We start from the raw sequence: 25,075 nt of genomic DNA on the forward strand, positions 1-25,075 counted from the left end.
ACAGAGAGACAGGCAGACAAACAGAGAGACGGGCAGACAAACACAGAGACAGGCAGACAAACACAGAGACAGGCGGACAAACACAGAGACAGGCAGACAAACACAGAGACAGGCAGACAAACACAGAGACAGGCAGACAAACACAGAGACAGGCAGATAAACACAGAGACAGGCAGACAAACAGAGAGACGGGCAGACAAACACAGAGACAGGCAGACAAACACAGAGACAGGCAGACAAACAGAGAGACAGGCAGTTAAACACAGAGACAGGCAGACAAACACAGAGACAGGCAGACAAACAGAGAGACAGGCAGACAAACAGAGAGACAGGCAGTTAAACACAGAGACAGGCAGATAAACAGAGAGACGGGCAGATAAACAGAGAGACAGGCAGACAAACACAGAGACAGGCAGATAAACAGAGAGACAGGCAGACAAACACAGAGGAAAGCAGACAAACACAGAGACGGGCAGATAAACAGAGAGACAGGCAGACAAACACAGAGGAAAGCAGACAAACACAGAGACAGACAGATAAACAGAGAAACGGGCAGATAAACAGAGAGACAGGCAGACAAACACAGAGACAGGCAGATAAACACAGAGACAGGCAGACAAACAGAGAGACGGGCAGATAAACAGAGAGACAGGCAGACAAACACAGAGACAGGCAGATAAACAGAGAGACAGGCAGTTAAACCCAGAGACGGGCAGATAAACAGAGAGACGGGCAGATAAACAGAGAGACGGGCAAACAAACACAGAGGGAAGCAGACTAACAGAGACAGGCAGATAAACAGAGAGGCAGGCAGTTAAACACAAATACAGGCAGATAAACAGAGAGATGGGCAGATAAACAGCGAGACGGGCAGACAAACACAGAGACAGGTAGACAAACACAGAGGAAAGCAGACTCACAGATACAGGCAGACAAACAGAGAGACAGGCAGACAAAAACAGAGGGAAGCAGACAAACACAGAGACAAGCAGATAAACAGAGAGACGGGCAGATAAACAGAGAGACAGGCAGACAAACACAGAGGAAAGCAGACAAACACAGAGGGAAGCAGACAAACACAGAGGGAAGCAGACAAACACAGAGCCAGACAGATAAACAGAGAGACGGGCAGACAAACACAGAGGAAAGCAGACAAACACAGAGACAGGCAGACAAACAGAGAGACAGGCAGACAAACACAGAGGAAAGCAGATAAACAGAGAGACAGGCAGATAAACAGAGAGACAGGCAGATAAACAGAGAGACAGGCAGATAAACAGAAAGACAGGCAGACAAACACAGAGGAAAGCAGACAAACCCTGCTGAAAAAAACAGCACCAAACCAGCATGGACCAGCATGGGAATTATGCTGGTCTATGCTGGTTTAGCTGGTGGTCAAAGCATACCAGCACCAAAACACACCATATGCTGGTATGACCAGCATGGGATGCTGGTGCTAATGCTGGTTTAGCTGGTGCGAATGCTGGTTTGTTGCTGGTTTAGCTGGTGCTAATGCTGGTGCTGATGCTGATGCTGGTTTGATGCTGGTTTAGCTGGTGTTCACTAGCAAACCAGCACCAAAACACAGCATATGCTGGTCTTGCTGGTATGCTGGTTTTTTCAGCAGGGAACACAGAGACAGGCAGATAAACAGAGAGACAGGCAGATAAACAGAGAGACAGGCAGATAAACAGAGAAACAGGCAGATAAACAGAGTTACAGGCAGACAAACACAGAGGAAAGCAGACAAACACAGAGACAGACAGATAAACAGAGAAACGTGCAGATAAACAGAGATACAGGCAGACAAACACAGAGACAGGCAGACAAACAGAGAGACAGGCAGACAAACAGAGAGACTGGCAGATAAAAAGAGAGTCAGGCAGCCAATCAGTGAGTCAGTCAGATAAACAGAGAAACAGGCAGATAAACAGAGTTACAGGCAGACAAACACAGAGGAAAGCAGACAAACACAGAGACAGGCAGATAAACAGAGAGACGGGCAGATAAAAAGAGAGACGGCCAGATAAACAGAGAGACAGACAGATAAACAGAGAGACGGGCAGATGAACAGAGAGACATGCAGTTAAACACAGAGACAGGCAGATAAACAGAGAGACAGGCAGATAAACAGAGAGACAGGCAGATAAACAGAGAGACAGGCAGATAAACAGAGAGACAGGCAGATAAACAGAGAGACAGGCAGATAAACAGAGAGAAGGGCAGATAAACAGGTATATTAAATGGCCAATATACAGTATGTTTACATGTGTTTATTTTCAAAATGTAAGAATTCACGTGTTCCCCAGTTTGAATAGGATATAATTTTACATATCTTTATTTAATTATATCTTATATTATTTTATAAATACACTAGAAATGTGTAAGATGATTTTTGCATTTACAGAAAATAAAGAGAATTGCAATTAAAACCAGTATTTTTTTGCTTCTTAAAGGATAATTCCGGTATTTAACACTTTGAGTCTCATTTCTGGTTTGTTTTGGATGAACTACAGTGATGGACACAGAAATTTTGACAATGGGTCGTGTCTTGAGTTTTTGACTCGTTTGGAGGCGTCTCTTGACTGCTTCAGAGTGGAGGTCAATGGGCATGCACAGACATGTCATTGGGGCGACACTTGACGTTCATTTTCGGAGCTGTGTTGCTCACCGAGTGGTTCGTGGTGTTCGTTGATGATTAAAAACAAGTTGTGTAGCGAAATACAGTTTCTGTCGTGTTTTATTTGGCATTTTGTAAAATTCCGTTGACTTCTCTGGAAGACTTATTGCTCGCTGATATATCACTCCGCCGCCGGGAAACAGAAAAGGGACTGTTGTTTACATGTGGTTGTTGTTTTTTCTCTTGGTATCTCTCATAATAAATTTTTCCCATATTTGTAGGGCTGGACCAGAATATTCGAATATTCGTTCCGTGGGTTGACATTCGATTTTTTAAGTTTTGAGATTTGAATATATATATAAATATTTTACAGCGTTAATGCAGGGCTTTTGCCAAGCAGGAAGTGCGCTTCACGCTCCCGCTCTATAGGTGGCGCAGAGAGACCAACATCCACAGCCAACAGCCACCAAACGGCCCCAGTAGAAGAGATCGCCTCAAACGGAAAACGCGCTTCCTGCTTTGGCATTCACGCTAATAATGTTGTAAATAACGTTCAGTTTCTTGCAAAAACTGATTGATTTGCTTCACAAGACGTCAATATGTCACACGGAGTTATGGGGGATTACTGTTGTATTGGATATATATGCTTTAGCTCTTAAACTGTGCGGATCTGTTTATGCTTTAGCTCTTAAAGTGTGCGGATCTGTTGACTTGCATGACGGAGCACTGGGGTTTCTGCAAAATATCTTCCTTATTGTTCTGCCGATGAAAAAAACATATTGGATGGTGTAAGTGTAATAAATAAACTTGATTTTGAAAGTATGCTACCGTTTTATTACAGTTTGTTGGACTACGTTCATTCATGCTTCAGACTCAAATATAGAGCGGAAGTATATACGCGGTTGTGAGGTATCTGAAAAAATAGTTCCACTATAGCAAATAACACGGATTGAAATCATATATTGCACCAATATATTTGTTTTTAATCATCAACGAACACCACAAACCACTCGGCGAGCAGCACAGTCCCGAAAATGAACGTCAAGTGTCGTTTTAATGACGTTTTGTGCATGGCCATTGACTTCCATTCTGAAGCAGTCAAGAGACGCTTCTAAACGAGTCAAAAAGTCAAGACACGACCCATTGTCAGAATTTCTGTGTCCATCACTGTAGTTCATCCAAAACAAACCAGAAATGAGATTTAAAGTGTTAAATACCGGAATTATCCTTTAAAGGAACAGTATGTAAGAAATTTATATCAAATAATTATATAATGGCCCTGATATGTCACTAGACATTAAGAAATCATTTTCATTTCAAATACTTATATCACTGACAACAGTGGTCCGGCCAGGATATTGTCATTTAAAAAGTGGAGTTGCAGCCCTCAACTTATGTTTATGTTGTCATGTTGTGTATTGGCCACCAGTTGTGTGATTGCAGTACCAGTTTTAGCCACAAGTTTTGTGATTGCAATACCAGTTTTGGCCACAATCCTACATACTGTTCCTTTAACATCTCACTGTTCCTGTTACCTACGCATAGAATAATTTTAAAACACTTTAATAGGCCAAGTCATCCAGAACCAAACCAAAAACCGCAGATAAGAATCGAAAATTGTATTAAACTGTGGACTAACTGTTTTGTTGCATCCCTAGTAAACACCCACACGTCCTAGCAAGCACAAAGCTCTAACTACTCAGAAAGCCCTAGTCGACAAAAAGCAACACCTTGACAAGCACACAAAACACCATAGCATCATATGCATTTATTCTTGTGTGTTTATTTAGTCAGTGCTATAGACAGTTTCAGTGGACGGACACACGTTGCCACGGTTACATGCCTGGTCTGAAGTTAACCTCCAGTCTTTGTTTGTTTATCTGTGTGGCTAGTGGTTAAACTGACCTCTAGAACAAATACAGTACTTTGTCGAAAATAAAAATGTTTGGGTTTCCTGAAGACAACGGGAGACAGTGAGCGTGGATCACTGCTGTGTGAAAAGAGGTTTGGCAGCCATGCAAGAATCATTGTATACATTTATTTTACACAGTAACGTTAGCTCAATGTAATAGTTGTTAGTTATGATTTATTTTTTTTGCTTGCTATAATTAATAATCTACTCTAGAAGGACTCTGTGTTATTGATTCGTTTCTGAGGTATAAAGGCCACCAACATCGTTTGTTTATGTTGTTCTTGCTGAAACTCTCTATGGACTGAATACATTTTGACTGTTCGAAAGGTTTATGATTGAGCTTTATTTTTTCTCTAGGTATGACCTTGATTCGAAGAGTGAAAACCTTTCCAAACATGTAAGTGCTTTAGTCTGTAGAGATGATGGATATCTAGTCTGTGTGTGTGGAGTTCATTTTGCTGTTATGTGTGTGTGTGTGTGTGTGTGTGTTGTGGACATACAGACAGCTCACTTGACCCTTATCAAGGAGTTCAATTGTGATATATCCAGCTGTATTATGGGGCCAAAACCGTGGGTCACTCTGTATCACAAAATGTACCTGCAAGGCTTGAGGGATGCTGGGTTCAGATATAATATTTTTAGATTTTTCCATCAGGAAAACAGTTCTGCTGTGGATTTCTATCCATATGCTGCCCATTCAGAGTATATCTTAATATCATCATTCATTAAGGCCATGGGTCTCCAACCCTGTTCCTGGAGGGCACCTGTCCTGCAGATTTCAGCTCCAACCCCAATCAAACACACCTGAAACTGTGAATCAAGTGTTTCAGGGCTGCCTGAAAATAAGAGGCAGGTGTGTTGGAACTAAAATATGCAGGAACATGGTTGGAAACCTATGATTTAGGGTGTTTTTTAACTAAAGGTAATTTAATATTAATTGATTTTTTTTAAAGATATTGATTTAAATTCATTTTTACACAAAATATGACTGTCCATCAGTTGTGGCATAATTTAGGGCATAACATTTTCATTTAAATGTAATGATGCTCCATTAATGAGATGTATGTGTGAACAGGACTTCCTGGGCCAGATGTACTGTACACTGGGAGAGGTGGTGGGCTCTCTGGGTAGTCGAATGGAAAGACCGCTCCTGTAAGTCCTGCTTTCACTAAATAAGATCCAATACACTTGTTTTAAACACTTCATTTCCCGTGTGTCAAAATATATGAATTCAATTCTCACCACACTACCTGCATCTTGTGTTTATGTGCGTGTGTGTCTGGCTAGCTGATGTGATGTGTTATTTTACAGCATTTACAGAAATAAAGCCATTTTTAGCCATTTCAATATTAAATTGTAAAGAATGTGGTCATGACGAACAGAGAAATACAAACCCATAAGCATTAAAAACACAATGTGTTCAACTAGGGATGTTCACATCAGTTAATTTTCCCGACCGACAACCGCAGCTTATGAACCGAACATTAACCGTTAACTCTTTCGCCGCCAGCGTTTTTTAAAAAAGTTGCCAGCCAGCGCCAGCGTTTTTCATGATTTTCACAAAAGTTTAATGGCTTCCATAAAATGTTCTTCTTCAAATATATAAACATACAATATACCAAATGAAAGAACAGACCCTCTGCTTTCAAACAAACAAAATTTTTCATCCTACCTTCAGTAGTTCTTTTGTAATCAGCTTTTGAATTAAACACCACATTTTGAGCAAAAAGCAGAGATAATTCAATTTTTGTGACGGAATTTTCATAGAGATCCCATTCAGAGCGATCTTTAAAACAGACACGGACATACAGCTGCTTGCCATAGGGCAATACTTCCGGGTTTAAAAAGTTGCGGAAGGGATTATCAACCTAGTGGATAATAGCGGTATTGCGGAAAGCCGGAAATACTCGTCATTGGCAAGGAAGCGTTTTTTCTTGATTGACGAGATATCTCGTCAATGGAGGCGAAAGAGTTAACTTATAAGATTTTAATATTAAGTTGTCATCAGTGTTGGGAGTAACGCATTACAAAATATAATATATTACAGTAATATATTAGTTTTTGCTGTAACGCAGTAATATAACGCATTACTAATAAAATTTCGGTAATATTTTACTCGTTACAGTCTGAGTAACGAGCGCGTTACAACAATGCATTTCTAAATTAGACTGTGTTATTTTTATTTTTTTATTTTTGACCAATGCGCGCGACCAGCATCCACACATGAAAAAGCTGCGTGTAATAGTTATGGCTGTGTCCCAAACCGCATACTTCTATACTATATAGTGGGCGAAAAGCACTACTTCTCGTACTCTTTGCCTACTATATAGTATGGAAGTAGGCGGTTTGGGACGCAGCGTATGTCTGTTTCCACGTGCTGTATGCAACATGTTAATTTTTACTTTAACTTTGTATTTGAAATGCGATTTGGACGCGGTGCGCGTCAAATATAGACATATGGAAGTCCGCGGCCGTAAGCATTGACTAAAGTGGTCGCAATCAGGTCCGGTAGCGCCGCACACGCATACTTTGCGAATAAGAGCACTAAGTAAAAGCAACAGAAAGTTTCTATCGGTCTCCTGTGCTGCTTGAACCTCAGAAGTAAAGAGACTTTTAGAAATGTTGCCAGTAAAATCCATAACACACCAGCAATGACAAGGTAAGCTTTGCTATGATTACAGTGCTAGGCTATTCCTATGCTATCTACAGTTTTATTACAAACAGCAACCTAAACTACAACATAACATTAGTGAAGACTTAAACATGGTTATCTAAATATAATTTAGTACATTTAAACATCACTGTTTAAAGTTTTTACCAGCCTTTGTATGGGAGCCTATATTCATTGTTTGGCAAAAAGCAGTGTTCCTCTGTTTGTCTGTGTTTTATTAAGCAATTATATGTTAGTCTACATGTAATCCTTATATTGTACTGAAATGAGGTGTATTTCTTGAGGCCTGATCCTCCAATAGCACTTTTTCATAAGTTGTGTCAATCCAGTGCATGCCAGGTTTGTGCTGTGAATCTGAATTAAGAGTGATCACTTAAGAATAGAAATGAAAAGAGGTTGCGTGTCTTGCCATGTTATTAGGCTATAGGTTGCATGATAGTGGGCTCTAGCTCTATTGTGTTTGTTATGTGTACCATAATTTACCAGACTTTTACCAGATCATTTGTCTATGTTTATGATTCTGACAGTGATTGTTACTGTTTTTTGCCATAAATCTTCACTGTGCCTATTCAAAGCTCGAGGGCCAACACATAACTTCTAGATTTATAAGCAGCAACAAACTACATTTTAACATTTTATAATGCCTAGTCATACTTCTGTTCTTTTGATGAAAGTAACTCAAAAGTAACGCAAAAGTAGTGTAACTCATTACAGTTCAGATACAGTAATATTGTAATGTAACTAATTACTTTCAAATGACAGTAATTTGTAATATATAATGTATTACACTTTGGAAGTAACTTGCCCAACACTGGTTGTCATTGAGTAAAAATACAGTTGACGGTTGTCTGTGACCTAGTAAAAACAAAACATTTCATTTGAACGTTCAAACAGCAGCGACAGATCAACAACAGAACCAGGATTCATACATTATCAGATATTCACGCAACATTACCTTATCAAAGAGCATGCGATCAGTCCAGATGATTAATATCCAAAAAGGCAGATTGTCTCTTTTTCATCTACCACAGTGGTCATTTCTAAAGCAGGACGCTTTTCAAAAAGTTTAGCTTTTGTGTCGTCTTTCTCCATTTGTGCAAAAAGAGAGATGTTTATGGTCAGGGTCAGAGGCCATCAGCGAAGGTCTGTCCGGATGTGCGCGAGACGGAGACGGACCGTATCATCTAGCGTCTCCGTTCAGCTTCCAAACGCACATAACTGATTTCTCATACAAATTATTACTTTATCAGACCGTCAGGGCAGCAATAATTTGTGTCATTTACAGGACATTCACATATTAAAGATAGAAAAGTAGCGAAATGTCTGTCGGCTCATGAAGACACGCACCGGTCCGTGCGTTAACAAATATTTTTTTCTTTTAACTGATAATGTTAATCGGTCATAAATTCTTACCTTCGGTTAACGGTTAAACGGTCAATGTGATCATCTCTATGTTTTCTAAATTTTCTAAATTTTCCCCCATTTTCTAAAGGGGGTCTGCTGTTTGACAAAAAGGTCTAGAAATGACATATTGCCCTAATTATTTAAAAAATAAATGACTCAAGCAATATCTTTCAAAATAGTTCATTTTGCTGTCAAGATCGAACCCATTCTCACCAAAAAGCGTACAAATGACACGCAGTGTGATTATCGTGCAATAGATACGCCAAATTCCGACTTTGCGTGCATATGATACGCCAGTCATTCCCGTTCACTTATATGGCGAATCGTTTCGTGTCGTTTTATTTATTGTTTTCTCATTGTTTTCTGTTTTTTTTTACCATTTTCGATTGGGTTTAGGGTTAAAACAAATTTTTGTTACAAAAAATGACATCCTAACCCAAACCCCATATCTAACCCTAACTCCAAGTGACCATGGCTTAAAAATAGACAAAAACATAGAAAAACCTTTATATTAAATAACCTGCTTAAACAAATCTGAAAAGGGATTGCCCTTGTGGGATGTTAAGTTGCATTGTTTTGAATTGTTCCTTTTCTGTTGTCTTACATAAGTTGATAATATATTTGGCCTTTGGGGTGAAGCCTAATATTTATGAATACGATCCTAGATTATTTGATTGCTGAAATGAATTATGACCGATAAGCAATTTGTTTTGTTCTATTTCACATCTTTCATATCATTCCATCAAATAGCCTATATACATAGTGTCACATTTTTTTATTTGTTATGCCTAGGCAGTAATATGAAATGATGTTTTATACTGTGTGTTATATAACTAGAGCTGCCTCCTCTAATTCATTCACTCAGACCTCTAAATACTCATTTATTTGTACAGTGTATGAACAAATAAATACATTAATGTATAGCCTTGAGTTACTCTGAATCATTTATGCGGAGCGAAATGAATTCATTTAATTATTAATCATGCATCTGTTCCCAATAATTTCCTTATTTGTTGTGGCACGTTGTTGGCAGAAACCATTATACAGTAGCAAAAATGCTAATTAGTGGGACTGACTAACAAAAATAAAGCCCTTATTTAAAAAATGGTAACCCTTTTATCCAAAGCAAAGTACAGTGCATTACAAGGTAAACATTTTTATCAGTATGGGTGGGGATGGAACCCATGACCTTTTGCGCTGCTAATGCTGTGCTATACCGATTAAGCTACAGGAACACCCATTTATGAGAGAAATGACAGACAAGGCTCTGTTGTGGCCATGATTTAGACTCTAGTCAATGTAAATCTCCAAAGCTCTAACAGGACACAAGAAAACCACTTTAAAGGATAAAGCATAGTTCAGCAAAAAGCTGGAGTATGTTTAGAGGCCAAACTTCAGTTTTTATTTATCTGTGCCTAAGAAAACAGATACTTGCTGACCATGGGAATCTTCTGCTTGGTAAGATACAAGGACCGTGTCCGAAATCACCCCCTGCACCTTCATTCACTATTTCCTACATATATAGTCCACTTAAAGGATTAAATGAACACTAGTCAGTGAATTTCGACATTGGTCTCGTACACACTGCAAACTTTCGGGAGTGACAACTGCATTAAAATGCGGGAGTGAATCCCCTAAATGTTCGTTTCATGTCTGTACGGAATAAGACTCACTCCCGAAAATGTGATGATTGACCCAGAAATAACCATAGCAACCTTCTGCCGTCTTGCGTGCTTATAACTCACAGCTTTGACCGAAATAATAACATCATTGTGTTTTGCAACAAACCTCCGTCTTGGCTTTGTGTATTTTAGGCTTTTGTGAGGCTCTTTCACAGCGCGGAGCGCGCGGTCTTGCAGTGTTGCCAGGTCCTCGTCTTTTTTGACGTAAATACTGTTTTGACGCTTAACCGTTTATGGCTTTTGGCTTATGAAGCGATCATGTTTTTGGTATTAATAAAGTGTGAGGGTGCCGGTTCCAATATTTTGATCTTTGAGGTAAAGCATTTAGAATTATTTTGGTTTATTATTGGATTTTTCTTGTTCGCTGTTTTTTTAGTGCAAGATCTTAATAGTGTTGCATCATAGGAATAAATGTCCACTACCACAATGTCCAATATAGTTTCAGACCCTAACCTTAAACCCATCTCTATTCCCACCCATAGACCCCTAATGTAAACCTTCCCAGAACAACATGTAAAGTATGTGCACAATACGTACAATGTATCAAATAGTGTATTTTTTTAATTGTCCTATCGTCAGCCTTTGAGATCGCAGATATACGATAGTATCGGGGGTGGGGCAATAGTTTACTCATTTATTTATTTGTTCATTTTTTATTTATGACAAAGCACTTGATTGGTGGACAAAAAAGCTGATGTATTTTAAGGGCAACACTGTCATTACTGCAACCTTCTAACTGATGCCATTAATCCAAGCGTGTCATTAAAGCCCAAAGGCGCTCTGAAATTTTCTGCGTGCCAGGGAGCGGGAACAACACACTCACTTGTTTTAGACCTATGCGCGCCTAACAACCTCTCTAGTGCAAGGAAATGGCAGAGCCGCGTGTATTACAAGCTCATGTGCGAGGAAGAGTCCGAATCATGCGCATTACAAGTTCAGGTGCGAGCAAGAGTCCAAAAAGTCAAGGGTGCGATTGTATCGTGTTGCAACACATCCTCATCCCATGGCGTCAACACTTGACGCACTTGACCATGCGTCAATATGTTACGCGGAGGGTATACCTTTCGCGTCATTTTTTGACGAACTGGGGACTTCAATACTATTACGTCCGTTGCATTCTCTTTCCTATTTTCTTACCATTTTCGCGTCGGTTTAGGGTTAGATTACGCAAAATTAAACAGTGTATGCGAAATTAAACAGTTGTCACCTGGCGTTGGGGTTAGAGTTAGGTTTGGGTAGGGATGTCATTATGTAAATCTAACCCTAAACCGACGCGAAAATGGCAAGAAAACAGGAAACAGAATGCAACAGACGCAACAGCACTGAAGTCCCCAGTTCGTCAAAAAATGACGCGAAAGGTATACCCTCCGCGTAACATATTGACGCATGGTCAAGTGCGTCAAATATTGACGCCATGGGGTGAGGATGGGTTGCGTCTTTGGGTATCGTTCTTGTGCAAGTACACAACATTTAAAACACCCATTAAAAAGTGAGACCTGAGATAAGGAGTCTAGTCTATTGTCTTGTCCGGTGCCCGCAGAAGAATGCACTGCCCTATCTTCAGCATGGCATGAGACCGCTCCCCCTCAATGATTGATATGCGACACCACTGCCATATTATCCATACAGATGAGGATGTGGCTCCCTTGAATCTCCAAGGGGAAATACTACCATTAACATTTCCTGAAAAGTTATATTCCATGTTGGCTGTTTGCCTGTAAACAATCCAACTGGATTTCCAACTCCCGCAATGAGTGTTGTTTCCATGGCAACACAGTATGAGAAAAGATCTATATATGACTCAGGAGTTAAGTGTGCCCTATGGAGTTAACATTTTAATAGTTCATCCAGCAATCAACTGGATGAAGCAATCTCAGTGAAATAGAAGATGCTACAGCGAGTAACCTTACCATCATACAAAACCAGAGCCTTTCACAGAAAGCAGCGAAAGTCAATTTGACCTCTGTAACAAGCAGTTGTGTGTCCGGTGTGTAATAACAACTGGACATTGCCAGGAGAGTGTGCGTTCATTAAACATAGCCTGGCAGAGGTGCATTTTAGCAGTTTTGGCAAATCTGATCAATGACAATCAGATTTAAAAGGTAAAACCCAAATTTTACATTTATTAACATATACAGAAATTATTTATGCATGTGATTTAAAGGGGTCATGAACTGTGCTTTTTATTATTTTTATTATTTTATTATTTATGCTCCCTGAGATGTAAAAATCTTGGAAACGCAAGGCGCGAAGCACTGCCTTTTTTTAAAGACCACCCAAATTAAAACTAAATTTATTAGCTGGTATATAGATATATCAGTATAGAATTGATCATATCATATATTTAGGTGCATGAAAAACATGCTAGATTAATTTCTAATGAATATATTAAAAGTAGAGCAGGGGTGTAGAAGGTTAACTGAAAAGATAAACACAAAAACCTTAGACAAACACTTTACATATTTATTAACAACAGCAGTACATTTTATATGCTTGATCATGGTTTCTGTTAAAAGAAGACTTTTATGGCAAATGTCGAGAGGGCATTATTGTTGTACAAATTAGCCTACATTAAAATGATGCGCGAACCTCTCCACTGGTGGGTTTCCTTTGATTTCAGACAAAATGGGATCTGTACATTCAGGTATGCACTATGAATTTCTCTCCGTTCCTGCCCACGCACACATTTCTTTAATCACTTCCATGCAATTGTTTTATCTTTCCCGAAGTGTATGCGTATGCTCTTAGACTGCGTCCCGTGCATTCGCAAATCCATCAGCTCTCGTGCTCTCTCTGGTAAAAAGATGGTGCTTTGGTCGGCAACCCAAGCCTCCGCTGATTGCATGCACGTCTCAATAAAAGGTCTCAGTACGTTGTGCTGGGTGGAGCACGTCTTTCTCTCATTTTGGCGATGTGGCGTGCGTGCCCGGTCGCGGTGTGAAGCGCATCAGCGCTGTTCTTCGAGATGCACTTGACAGGCTTTTGTGCAGCAAATTGTTTTTTTGCTTTTTTTGGACGACTTAGCCAAGAAGTTAGGGTTTTCCAGCTTACGCCGGTCGCCCGAACTGCAAAACGCGGGATAGAAAATAGGGATGAATAAGTTCCAGGCAAACCATATAGAAATGAGTTATAAAAATCTATTTGAGAGGTGACTAAAGCGTAAACCAAAGCCCCTGTACTCTCTACTGAGAGAGCAGGATGGAGACAATTAATGTTACAGAGATGAAAAAAGCAGAGCGGACCATAGTGTTTATGTGGGCTTCAAATAATAAAGTGCTATCAAAGATGACACCTTATGTTTTAACCGGAGCAGAAACTGGAACCAGTGGGCCATCAAATAGCACTGAATGTCTTAACTGAGTTACTTTTTGAGCCAATTAGTAGAATCTTTGTTTTACCACTATTTAATTTCATTAAATGTGATGTAAACCACTGTTTGAACTCAGCTTCACAGTCTGTAAGTAATTGGGGGAAAGTTGGAAGTAGGTTTGGAAGAAAAATTAAGCTGGGTGTCATCAGTGTAGCAATGAAACTGAATTCCATACTTCCTAAAAAATGTTACCAAGAGGCAATAGATAATTAATAAACAAGAGAGGACCGAGGACTGAACCCTGAGGAACACCGGTAATAACACGAAAGGACTTCGAATTATATTGTTTTAGCTGTACAAATTGAGCACGTCCAGTTAGATACGAACGGAACCACTACAAAGCAGTGCCTGTGATTCCAACAGTCTGTAATATTTCCAATAAGATGGCATGAGAAACTGTATCAAAGGCTGCGGTCAGATCAAGTAAAATAAGTATAGATAAAAGACCTGCATCCGCATCAATCAGTAAGTCATTAGAGATTTTAACTAGTGCAGTCTCAACACTATGAAAAGGTCAAAATCCAGACAAAAACTCTTCATACAAGTTATTTGTAGAACGATGTTCCAGGATCTGAGCAGCTCCAACCCATTCAATTTTTTTTTAATCCATTCTAATTAGATTTTTGAGTCACTTCTAAGACTGAATGGCAACAATACAAATATGTGCTGTTCTTTTGCTCTGGGGCAGGCCATACAAAAATCAACCCACATTGTGATATTATAGCCATTTTACATTTGTTATCTTCCTGAGAATGGATACAAATGCGTTCGTTGTTAATAACGAGGACATTTTATACTATGAAACTTGCAGGATGAATTAAAGATACAAGACCTATTATATATCAAGATCAAGAAAAATCTTGACCCCTTTAAGAACTACTGACTCTGATGCACCGAACCTTACACCTCAACAAACTCCATAAGGAAGTGAAATGTTTATGCCTCAATCATTTAACTCTCAGTCCTGTGAGAAATGCCACCCTTGCTGGCTTCTTCATGGCTCAGGCCAATTTCCAAGACATTAACTTATGAGCCATCCCAAAGGCTGTAGAACTGGGAAGAGTGTGCTGCCACCCGCCTTCTCTTGTAAAACTTAAAAGCACTTAACTCGCATAACCACAAACCTGTGAAAATGAATGTAAACGGCACAGTCGTGTGTGCAGTCTGCTGCCCTGCACGTACCAGTCCCTGTGGGCTCACAACCAATTTGGCAAGCTGCTCCATTTATTTTCATTTGTTGTCTGACGACAACACCAAGGTAACTGCAAAAAAGTGCATTACAAATTGATTGATTGGTCTGGCTCAATGAAAATGAACCTATTGATGTTGCAAGAGCTCTTGGCAAACAGAGGGGGGGGGGGGGGGGGGGTCGGTAAAGGACTTGATGCACACACGCATCAAGATAGTTTGGGTCTTCTAGTGTATGTTCAGCAAAAACATTCATTTTAAATTACCCTAGACCCGATGCCGCTTATGTTATACTCTACCGGTGTCCAAAGCACACGGTAAGTTTTAGACCTGAACCCACTCAGGTCGAACCTCTGGTTTTCAGATCTAAGTGGACCTCTGAAGACCTCTAGTGATAGGGGTAATATCAGTTTAGCTACTTTTGCAGTAACTGGCAGAAGTTAAACTATTATAGAGTTTAAGTTAACTTGTTATTTAGCAAGCAACTGTTTCAAAGTAGCTTTCTTAAAACTGAGCACTCACCCTACCCTTTATTTTTTTCCTCTCTCTCACTAATTTGTGGTAGGCACTTGCAGATTTTAAGTAAATTTGGTTGAGTACCTTAGAGGGCTTATGTCCATTCAAACCAGATGAAAGAGATTCTTCAGTTAGCATCGATCTGTGTACGTAATCTCAATGACATTACCCAGCAGCACTACTTGGTGGAATTGAAAGAAGCACTCGAGGTAGCAGCACATGCGTAAGTCAGAAGTTTGTACTCTCATACAATTCATCTTCAAAATCCTTTCATCATTCATTCCTGTGAAGCAGAAGCACTGGGTCTGTACAATTTCACTTCAATTTCAGCTCGATTTTCATGAGTGCAGTCTTATATAAAAGTAGATAGCTCTGTCTGCTTTGCCAAACACACATTTATTTATACTACACAGCCTAAGATAAATGCATTCATAACTGTTTATCATTACAAACTAGGACTGCTTTGATACAGTATAGATTGAACACACTGTGTAAAGTTACTCGCACACAGCGTGCAATCCTGACAATAACCCTGAATTATTAAGATCAAATGCGGTGCCTGATGAAGTAGGTTATCTGCAGTGGTAGCTGTCATAAACAATATAACTTAAAATGTCAGGATTCTGTTTCTAATATGCAATAATACACAGTGTTCTCTCTCTATCTTCAGAGGTATTCCTGGCAAAAACTGTGGGACCATTATCGTGAAAGCAGAGGAGCTAGGAAATTGCAGGGTATATCATCTAACATCTTACTCCACTCCTGTCCTCTCTTCTCTTTTATGGTTTCTTATGGTCTTCCCCTCTTCTCCTCTCTTTTCTCCTCTATTCTCTTCCCCTACTCTACTCTCTTCCCTTTTGTTTGTGCTTATTAGCTTTTTTATTGAAAGTTCCACCGAACAAACAATTACCTTTTCCACTGCCCTGCCAAAATGTTCTGGGGTGTGTATCCCAAAAGCATCGTTAGCCAACTATGGTCGCAAGTTCTGTTGTTTAAGCATAGTTCAACGATTCTGGTGTTTCCCGAAACCATCATTGCAGCAGACACTCGCAAAGCGCATCGCAAACACATCACAAAAGTTCCTTGTTATTATGACATGTAGACTGGGATTGATCATGCTTTTGAACAAAATTAACCCGCAAGATGTAGTGCATTCTACACTGAACGCAACAGTGTTTTTGCACCAATTTTTCATGAGCTGAACACAAAGATCTAATACTTTTTTATGTACACAAAAGGTCTATTTCTCTCAATTTTTTTCATAAATCTATTAAAATCTGTGTAAGTGAGCACTTCTCCTTTGCTGAGATAATCCATCCAACTCACAGGTGTGGCATATTAAGATGCTGATAAGACAGCATGAATATTGCACAGGTGTGCCTTAGGCTGGCCACAATTAAAGGCCATTCTAAAATATGCAGCACAATGCCACAGATAAAAACATCCCAGCATACTTACCGGACATGTCACCCAATGAGCATGTTTGGGATCGGCGTATGGGTTCCAGTTCCTGCCAATATTCAGCAAGTTCCCACTCCCCAAAACAGTAAAAAGAGCGGCCTTTTATCGTGCCGAGCCTAATAATTATGCCGTCTAATCAGCATCTTGATATGCCTTACCTTTGAGGTGGATGGATTATCTCGGCAAAGCAGAAGTGCTCACTAACACCGACTTAAGGGCTCATTATAGTTGTGCGTAGGTCCTACAACGTAGGTTTCGCGTCGGTTTTCATTCTCTTGCGTCGTTGTCCACGTCGACGTGCAAACACACCGCTGGTAGGCAGTATCCACGCGTGTAACCACAGTAGCAGCGCGAGAAGCAGCTTGGCAAGTGTCACATACACACACACACAAGTGTATGGCTCTTATCTGCTACGGTTTATTATGAGCAACAGTTAACACATCCGACACATGTGTAAGTCAGTAAACATCTGCGACACACTCTCCAGTGCAGTCGCCTCTTGCATTACGTCATACACCCAAATGCCTTATGGGTAATGTAGTACATCCCAACACATCTCCCCCCCAACAGAGATACATTTTAAAGTGCAGAATGCAATCTTCATTTTAACAAAACTATCCCCACATAACTCAGTTAATATCAGTTAACTTATGAACCATAACTAAAGGGAAAGTGCATTCAATAAACAAATTACTGTGGCTTGTATACTGTTGAACTTCAAACATTTTGCTCCACATTAAGAAATCTGAAATGCCAAAAACATTAACAGGAATGCTGTTTCATAAACATCTAAATACATTGAATACCCTTTAGCCATTATCAGTGCTTTCTGACTTTTTGTCTCCCTCCACTTCTAGTCTCTGTAACGAACTGGCAGTTTTATTAACCTGCCACTAGAGGTCATTTTAGAACCAGGAACAGAGTCAGGTGGAATTTGCTCTGCATTTATAACAGGAACAGAATGCTCCTGTGTGTTTTGTGCAGGTGGTTTGGGTGTAGAACTGTCCACATTATTCTTTCCAAAATCAGTTTCTGTGGGCTCTACCAATTGGAGGTGACGCCTGTTACGTCTTAACACAGCTCCACTTTGTGTCTGAACAAGATAGGATCGTGGCTCCTTTGTTTTCCTCACCACTGTTCCTGATGTGCACCATGCTTTCTCCCCATCCAACTTTAAGAGAACTTGATCACCTGGGTTTAAGCAGGGAAGCGTACGAACAGAATGTCTTTTGTCAAAGAAGTGTTTGTAAGCTGCTTTAGCTTTTTTGTCCTTTTCCAATACCCGCTCAAAGCTGATATGGCGTGGACGCAAAGTCTTCTCAAGGACAGGCAGTGTAGTGCGAATTTGTCGTCCCAGCATCAGCTGAGCAGGGCTTGCACCAGTGGCAGTAATTGGAGTGGCTCTGTAACTCAAAAGTGCCAATTGAGGGTCAGGTTGACGTAAGATATGTTTCGCTGTCTTGACAGCCCACTCAACAGTCCCATTTGACTGTGGGAAGTGTGGGCTGCTAGTAACATGTTGGATGCCCCAGCTCTTACAAAAGTCTGCAAAGTCCATGCTGCTGAACTGGGTACCATTATCTGAGCGTAACTCATGCGGAATCCCCCACCTAATGAACATTCCTTTTAGCGTAGTGATCACACTGCGGCTGCTAGTGAGGCTTAAATGTGCAAGTTCAATGTCTCTAGAATAGTAATCCACGACCACTAAATAGTTCTTACCTCCATATTCACACAGATCCGCTCCTATGGTGTGCCAAGGAGTGGGAGGAAGTGGAGTGGTAATGAGGGGCTCTTTCCTCTGAGTAGGTCTGTGCTCATGACAGAAGGCACATTGAGAAATTGTCGTCTGAAGATCTTTTCCGATGCCAGGCCACCAGACTGACATTTTGGCCCGTTCTCTGCATTTATTTAGTCCCAAGTGACCCTCGTGCAAGCGAACAAGAATCTCTCGCCGTTGTGCAGTAGGAACCACAATCCTGTCACCATGTAAAAGCAGACCCTCGGCCCTGCACAATGATGCCCGTTCTGCATGGTAAGCCTTAAGCTCCGATGGCACATGGTGTGGCCAGCCTTCATTAATGAAACGCATTACTTCCCTCATAGTAGGGTCTGTGGATGTGGCCTCACGAATGGCGTCCAGCTTTGCCTCTGATATTGGCTTAGATTGAATCACAGCCTCCACATAAGCACGCACATCACCTTCAGTATCAGGAACTCCTGTTCCAGTTAAGGGGTTGCGCGACAGCGCATCGGCCACGACAAGTGATTTTCCTGGGACATGTACTGCTTTGACATTGAAACGCATCAGGCGCATCAGCAGACGTTGGCAGCGCAGAGGTGTTTTGTCCAGATCATAGGTGTTAATCAGGGGGACCAATGGCTTATGGTCCGTTTGCAGTGTAAACTCAGCGAGACCCAGCAAATAGCACGCAAGCCGCTCACATGCCCAGACAGCAGCGAGGCATTCCTTTTCGATTTGAGAGTATTTTAACTCAGCACTTGACAGGGTTCTGGAGCAGAAAGCCACCGGAAGTAGTTTATCATCATGGATTTGCAGGAGAGTGGCGCCCAGTCCGAAACTGCTGGCATCTGCAGACACAATGGTAGGTTTTGTGATGTCATAAAAAGCTAAAACCGGAGCTGAAGACAGCATTGTCTTTATGTTGTCAAAGGCCTGCTGTTGTTGTGTGTCCCACAGCCATGCAGAATCTTTCTTTAAAAGTTCATTGAGTGGGTGCAGCACCGTCGACAAGTCTGGAAGAAACTTTCCAAGGTAGTTGACCATACCTAATACCTGTCTGAGTTGGGTGAGGTCTTTGGGGCATGGCAGGTCTGTAATTGCTTTCACCTTGTCTGGATCAGGTTTTACTCCATCGCCACTAATGATGTGTCCAAAGAAAACGATTTCTTTCTTACTAAAATGACATTTGTCTTTGTTGAGCTTTAATCCAGACTCCTGGATTGTCTGTAAGACTGCCTCCAGATTCTTATCATGTGTCTCTTGGTCTCTGCCATACACCAGAACATCGTCCATGACTACCACACAGCCTTCATGTCCCTCCAGTAGCTTGGACATTTCCCTCTGGAAGATTTCCGGAGCTGATGTGATTCCAAAGGGAAGTCTCTGGAAACAAAATCTGCCTCTTGGAGTGATAAATGTTGTGAGTATTGAACTACTGTAATCCAACGGGATTTGCCAAAATCCTGAGGAAGCGTCCAACGTTGAAAAAACTTTAGCTCCTGTCAGTTTTACGGCAACATCCTCCAAAGTGGGCAGTATGAATTTTTCCCTCTTCACAGCTTTGTTGAGGCGCTTCAAGTCTACACATATCCTGACAGTCCCATTTTTTCTTTACTACTGGGACCATTGGGGCACACCAATCTGTAGGCTGAGTGACTTCTCGTATTATCTGCATAGACTGCATCCTCTGTAGCTCTTCATCTACCTTTTGCATTAAGGGAAAGGGCACCCTCCTTGGTGTAGCTAAGCTATAGGGTTGTACATCAGGCTTAAGTTCAATTTTTATTGGTTTGCAGTTCAGACAGCCAATTTCTCCAAAAAGTTCAGCATGAATGTGATCTGCTCTGGCTACTAATCTCATAGCACAGGCTGCACTTCTGCTGAGAAGGTTGTGTGTATAACGTCCATCCACTACATAAATCCAAAACTGATGACGAGTTGTGTTTCTTTTAGTCTCAGCTAAGAATTTTCCTATTGTTTCCACATTGCCACCAGGACTGTTAAGCTGTATTTCCGTTTTGGTCAACGGGGGGCGCTGTGGGAGCCCTTGGTACGTCTCCTTGGACATAATTGTGATGTCAGCCCCAGTGTCTATTTTGAAAGATACCGTTTTACCGCACACTGGAAGACTTACCAGCCAATCAGACTCTGAATCACTTTTCTCAATGCTGCCAAGAAAATATGCCTCACTGTCATCTTCTTCTTTATATTGCAAATGTACAGCTCTCACAGCTTTGCTTTGACAGGCAGCAGCAAAATGTCCCAGTCTCCTGCATTTGCGGCATTGTTTATTATATGCGGGGCACTCGCGTGGCCTATGACATCTATTACAGCGTGAACACATTTTCTCTTCTGTCTGCTTATCCCTTTGCTGTCCTGTATTGTTTGTTCTCTTACCAGCCTTATAGTGTTTAACTCCTCTGGACCGCTGCTGTAATGCAGCCACTTCCGCAGACATCACTACAGCCGAGTTTTGTGTTTTTATGAGCTCTGCCTGGCGGGCCATCTGCACTGCTCTCTCCAGTGTCAATTCGCTTTCCATCTGAAGCCTTTGTGACACTCCCCGGTCTGCTATCCCTATAACCAGTCTGTCTCGAATGTGTTCGTCTTTCTGTGCTCCAAACTCGCAATGTTCCGCCAGCTCATATAATCCCCTCACAAAAGCTTCCACTGATTCACCCGTCTTTTGCATACGTTGATGAAAACATGCGCGTTCATGTATAACATTCCTGCGAGGTATGAAATGGTCGTTAAACTTTTCCACTACCTTCTTATAGTCGCTGGAATGGGAAGCCTCTGTGAACCGAAACGAGGTGAATATTGTCTCCGCCTCCGTCCCCATGGCGTAAAGCAGTGAGTTAACTTGCACATCACCTTCCTCTTTGTCCAACTTAGTTGCGATCCGAAATCGTGCGTAGCGTTGGATCCACAGAGGCCATGCGGAGGGCTGGCTGAAGTCAAACGCCTCCGGGGCTTGAAACATTGACATCGTCGTTTATTTAGTGAAGCGGGTACGACGCACTTCTGACACCATGTCACATACACACACACACAAGTGTATGGCTCTTATCTGCTACGGTTTATTATGAGCAACAGTTAACACATCCGACACATGTGTAAGTCAGTAAACATCTGCGACACACTCTCCAGTGCAGTCGCCTCTTGCATTACGTCATACACCCAAATGCCTTATGGGTAATGTAGTACATCCCAACACAGCAAGTTAACCCACAAACGAAGATAAACAGCAACTTGTTGTGTATGATTTGAGAAGACCCGCAGTGATGAAAGTAAATAAACAGCGACTTTTGTTGCAGTTTGAGTTAAATCACTCCTCAACTTGGCCCATCTTTGTTTTTTTTACCATTGCAAACAGAAATACCTATGTCGCAGTTTTTTTACCTGATGGGAGGGGTTCTGGTGGACCAATCACAGCGCTTGTGGTCCGCGTAGAACTGACACATTGTTAAAAATTTGGCGAGGTGCACATCAGGCTATGCAGAGCTACGCACAGGCTACAGATAACTTACGGCATAGCAACGATGTTGAGCTTACGCACGACTATAAATCAGGCTTTAGACAGAGTTGTAAACAATATTTGAGAAATAGGCCTTTTGTGTACATAGAAAAAGTCTTAGATCTTTGAGTTCCTCTCATGAAAAATGGGGGCAAAAACAAAAGTTTTGTGTTTATAATTTTGGTCAGTGTATATCCATCATTCTAAATATATACAAAATCCAATTGTACATATTTTAGTTTGTGTTTGAAAAGTGTGCATGTGTGCTGGCCCTATGGGCTTTAAGACCCTGCGGAAACCCTGGGAGGCGTGACGTAAGAGCGAACTTGAACATGAATGAAATATCTTGAAATAAAACAACAGAGAACTAAATCACGATAAAAAAATCAGTCTTCCGATGCAATGTACATAATTTACAGCAATAATCAGAAATAAATCAATTTGAACAGAATAATTAGTACTCCCATGTAGGGGTGTCCTCGACTAAGGATTTACATATTCGAATCAGAATTGTCGAATCTTTCCATAGTCGACCGATAGTCGAATCATATCTATGTTTGTCTGCATGGGTTGGGAGGGGGCCAGACCAGGTACAAATTGGTAACTTTTATTTTCTTTCACAAGCAGCACACATAAACAACTTTCTGTTAAAGTGACCAAAACTGTCTTTCAAGTGATGAACAAAGACAAAACTGACGATGCATTTATATATTTATTTTTTTAAGGTAAAATATATAAGGCAACATTTGTTTATTTATTCCTCATAACATTTTTAAGCCACGATCTACAGAACATCACACAAAAATACATTTTGATAACTAAACCTTAAAAAATTAAAAAGGTGATTCTGCCTTGGAAACCCCGGCTACAATTAAGTGTTTTTATTTAATTTGGAGATAAGCAGTCATGACCAAAAAAACCCGACAAATGAGAAATGACAAATAATTTGTGATTGTGACTGTAAATGATAAAAACTAATCTTTATTTACAATTCATTAAACGTTAATTTATAACATGAAAAACACTGAAATTAATGATTTTATAGACACTATGCGTTATTATTTAGCACAGAAATACCTGCTTGCTTGCTTTGACTTTGATCATCTCTGTATTCACTTTAGATACAGAAAGACCGGATGATATTATTTATTTCAGGAATCTCTTTGCTATCATTTAAAAGTGAACACCAAACATAATATTAAATCACAAGAAAGACATTCGTGTCAGGCAGAAATAGGTTCGGTGCAGATAGTTTCCGTTTCATCGCCGAAATTTTAAAAAACGGCTTACCTGTTTTGTAGTTTAACTTTTGACAAGATAACAAAAATGTATGATAAATACATTTTAAAAACTTATACCCGTCGAAAAACATCCGTTTTTTAATGTTTAGTTTGATGAACTCCTAAATATGAGACGCAGAACGCTGTAACGAGCACCTAGCCCGTTCGGCTAAATTACATGCGCAAGCATGGCCAGCACGCAATAGCGCAACATTGATACAACGAAAAGCTATCCAAAATTTACAGACTTAAATTAGATCAGAATTTACGTTTATAATAGATACATTTTTTTTAATAAAATAAGGTCAGAAGTAATAAAGTGCAGAACAAATATGCAAAATGCCTCAAGTGCACAGAAACAAAACACAAGCCAAATAGTTAAATCAGATAACCCAGAGTGATTTATAAATAAAATAAAATAAATTATTAAAAGAATAGAAAAGTATAGCCATAATATAATTGCCAGCTTTGTCTTTTAAATGTAAAAAAACAAAGAGACAATGGTTTATTAACGAAGAAACCTCCGTGTAGCCCGGTCACAGGGGATGTTGGATTTATTAACGCATTTTAAAAATATTTATTGAAAGTTGTTACTTCACATATTATTTGCAGCATTATCATTATATGCTGTATATTAATATGTTGGGAGAAAGCTGTTATATGTGAAATCATAATGTGTGCACCCATATACGGCCAAAATTGAATGATCCTCATTTCATAACACATCTGCGACGATTCGACTGTGAGATTGGTAGTCGAATCAGGCTTCTCCTATCGATGCATCGAATCTTCGACTATTCGGGGTCAGCCCTACTCCCATGTGACATCATTTATTTTCTGTAGCAGGGCTTTGAAATGTGTATGTTATAGATAAGGATCATTTATTTATTTTTTGCTTTTAATACTACTTTTTACCTGATCTGTGTTTTGTTTCGCTTTAAAGAAACAGAAAGCAACAGACAGGTTACCAAGCCTTAGTGGCAACGTCGCTACACGCATTTTATCACGATGATTCAACACTGTCAGACAAGTACAGTTTCAAATCGTGCTGTGTTGAATCAGGCTCAAATAAAAACATAACTGTAACCGTTCCTTGCCGTTCTTCGGCCCGACAGTGGAAAAGCGCTAAATGTGTCCATTGGACACTTTACTGACGCTAATATCAATTGTATTTATTTTGCCAATCAGGAGTCAGTACTGATGCAGTTTTGTGGCAACAAGCTAGACAAGAAAGATTTCTTTGGGAAGTCAGACCCTTTCCTTGTCTTCTATCGTACCAATGAAGATGGCACGTAAGTTTTCTATATCTCTTCTGATTTTGACACAATGGTACATTTACAGTATTTATATCAGTGCCTCTAACTCATTTTCATTATGACTGACACATCGTAATTGCCAGTAAATTATTTTCTCTTCATGACCCCTGACTTCACCTGTGTTTCTTTCCTGCTCTGGTTTCTTCTCTTAATGTCTTCTGTTTTGGGATTCTGTTTGTCAGATTCACCATCTGTCATAAGACAGAGGTTGTAAAAAACACACTTGACCCTGTGTGGCAGGCCTTCAAGATCCCTGTCAGAGCGCTGTGTAATGGAGATTATGACAGGTGAGTCAAGTGCAAGAGCTCTGAGTGTCAAAAACACTGCTATGTAAATGTAAGTGTAAACAGTTAACCTTTTTACATGCATATGGCTGTTTATTTTACATTATTTT

At 40.3% G+C, this 25,075-nt stretch overlaps 1 protein-coding gene across 2 annotated transcripts in view; it reads left to right on the forward strand.

Annotated features, from left to right (window-relative positions):
* Positions 1 to 25,075, forward strand: part of cpne8 (copine VIII) — an 88,063-nt gene that overhangs the window by 32,204 nt on the left and 30,784 nt on the right. For both annotated transcript variants that reach the window (XM_055192485.2, XM_055192484.2), the window contains exons 5-9: positions 4,890 to 4,929; positions 5,608 to 5,684; positions 16,034 to 16,097; positions 24,554 to 24,657; positions 24,864 to 24,968. In XM_055192485.2, the coding sequence (XP_055048460.1) occupies positions 4,890 to 4,929; positions 5,608 to 5,684; positions 16,034 to 16,097; positions 24,554 to 24,657; positions 24,864 to 24,968 (390 nt within the window). The remainder of the gene's footprint in view (positions 1 to 4,889; positions 4,930 to 5,607; positions 5,685 to 16,033; positions 16,098 to 24,553; positions 24,658 to 24,863; positions 24,969 to 25,075) is intronic.

Source organism: Misgurnus anguillicaudatus, chromosome 6 (genome assembly GCF_027580225.2).
Source record: "Misgurnus anguillicaudatus chromosome 6, ASM2758022v2, whole genome shotgun sequence".
Classification (NCBI taxonomy): domain Eukaryota; kingdom Metazoa; phylum Chordata; class Actinopteri; order Cypriniformes; family Cobitidae; genus Misgurnus; species Misgurnus anguillicaudatus.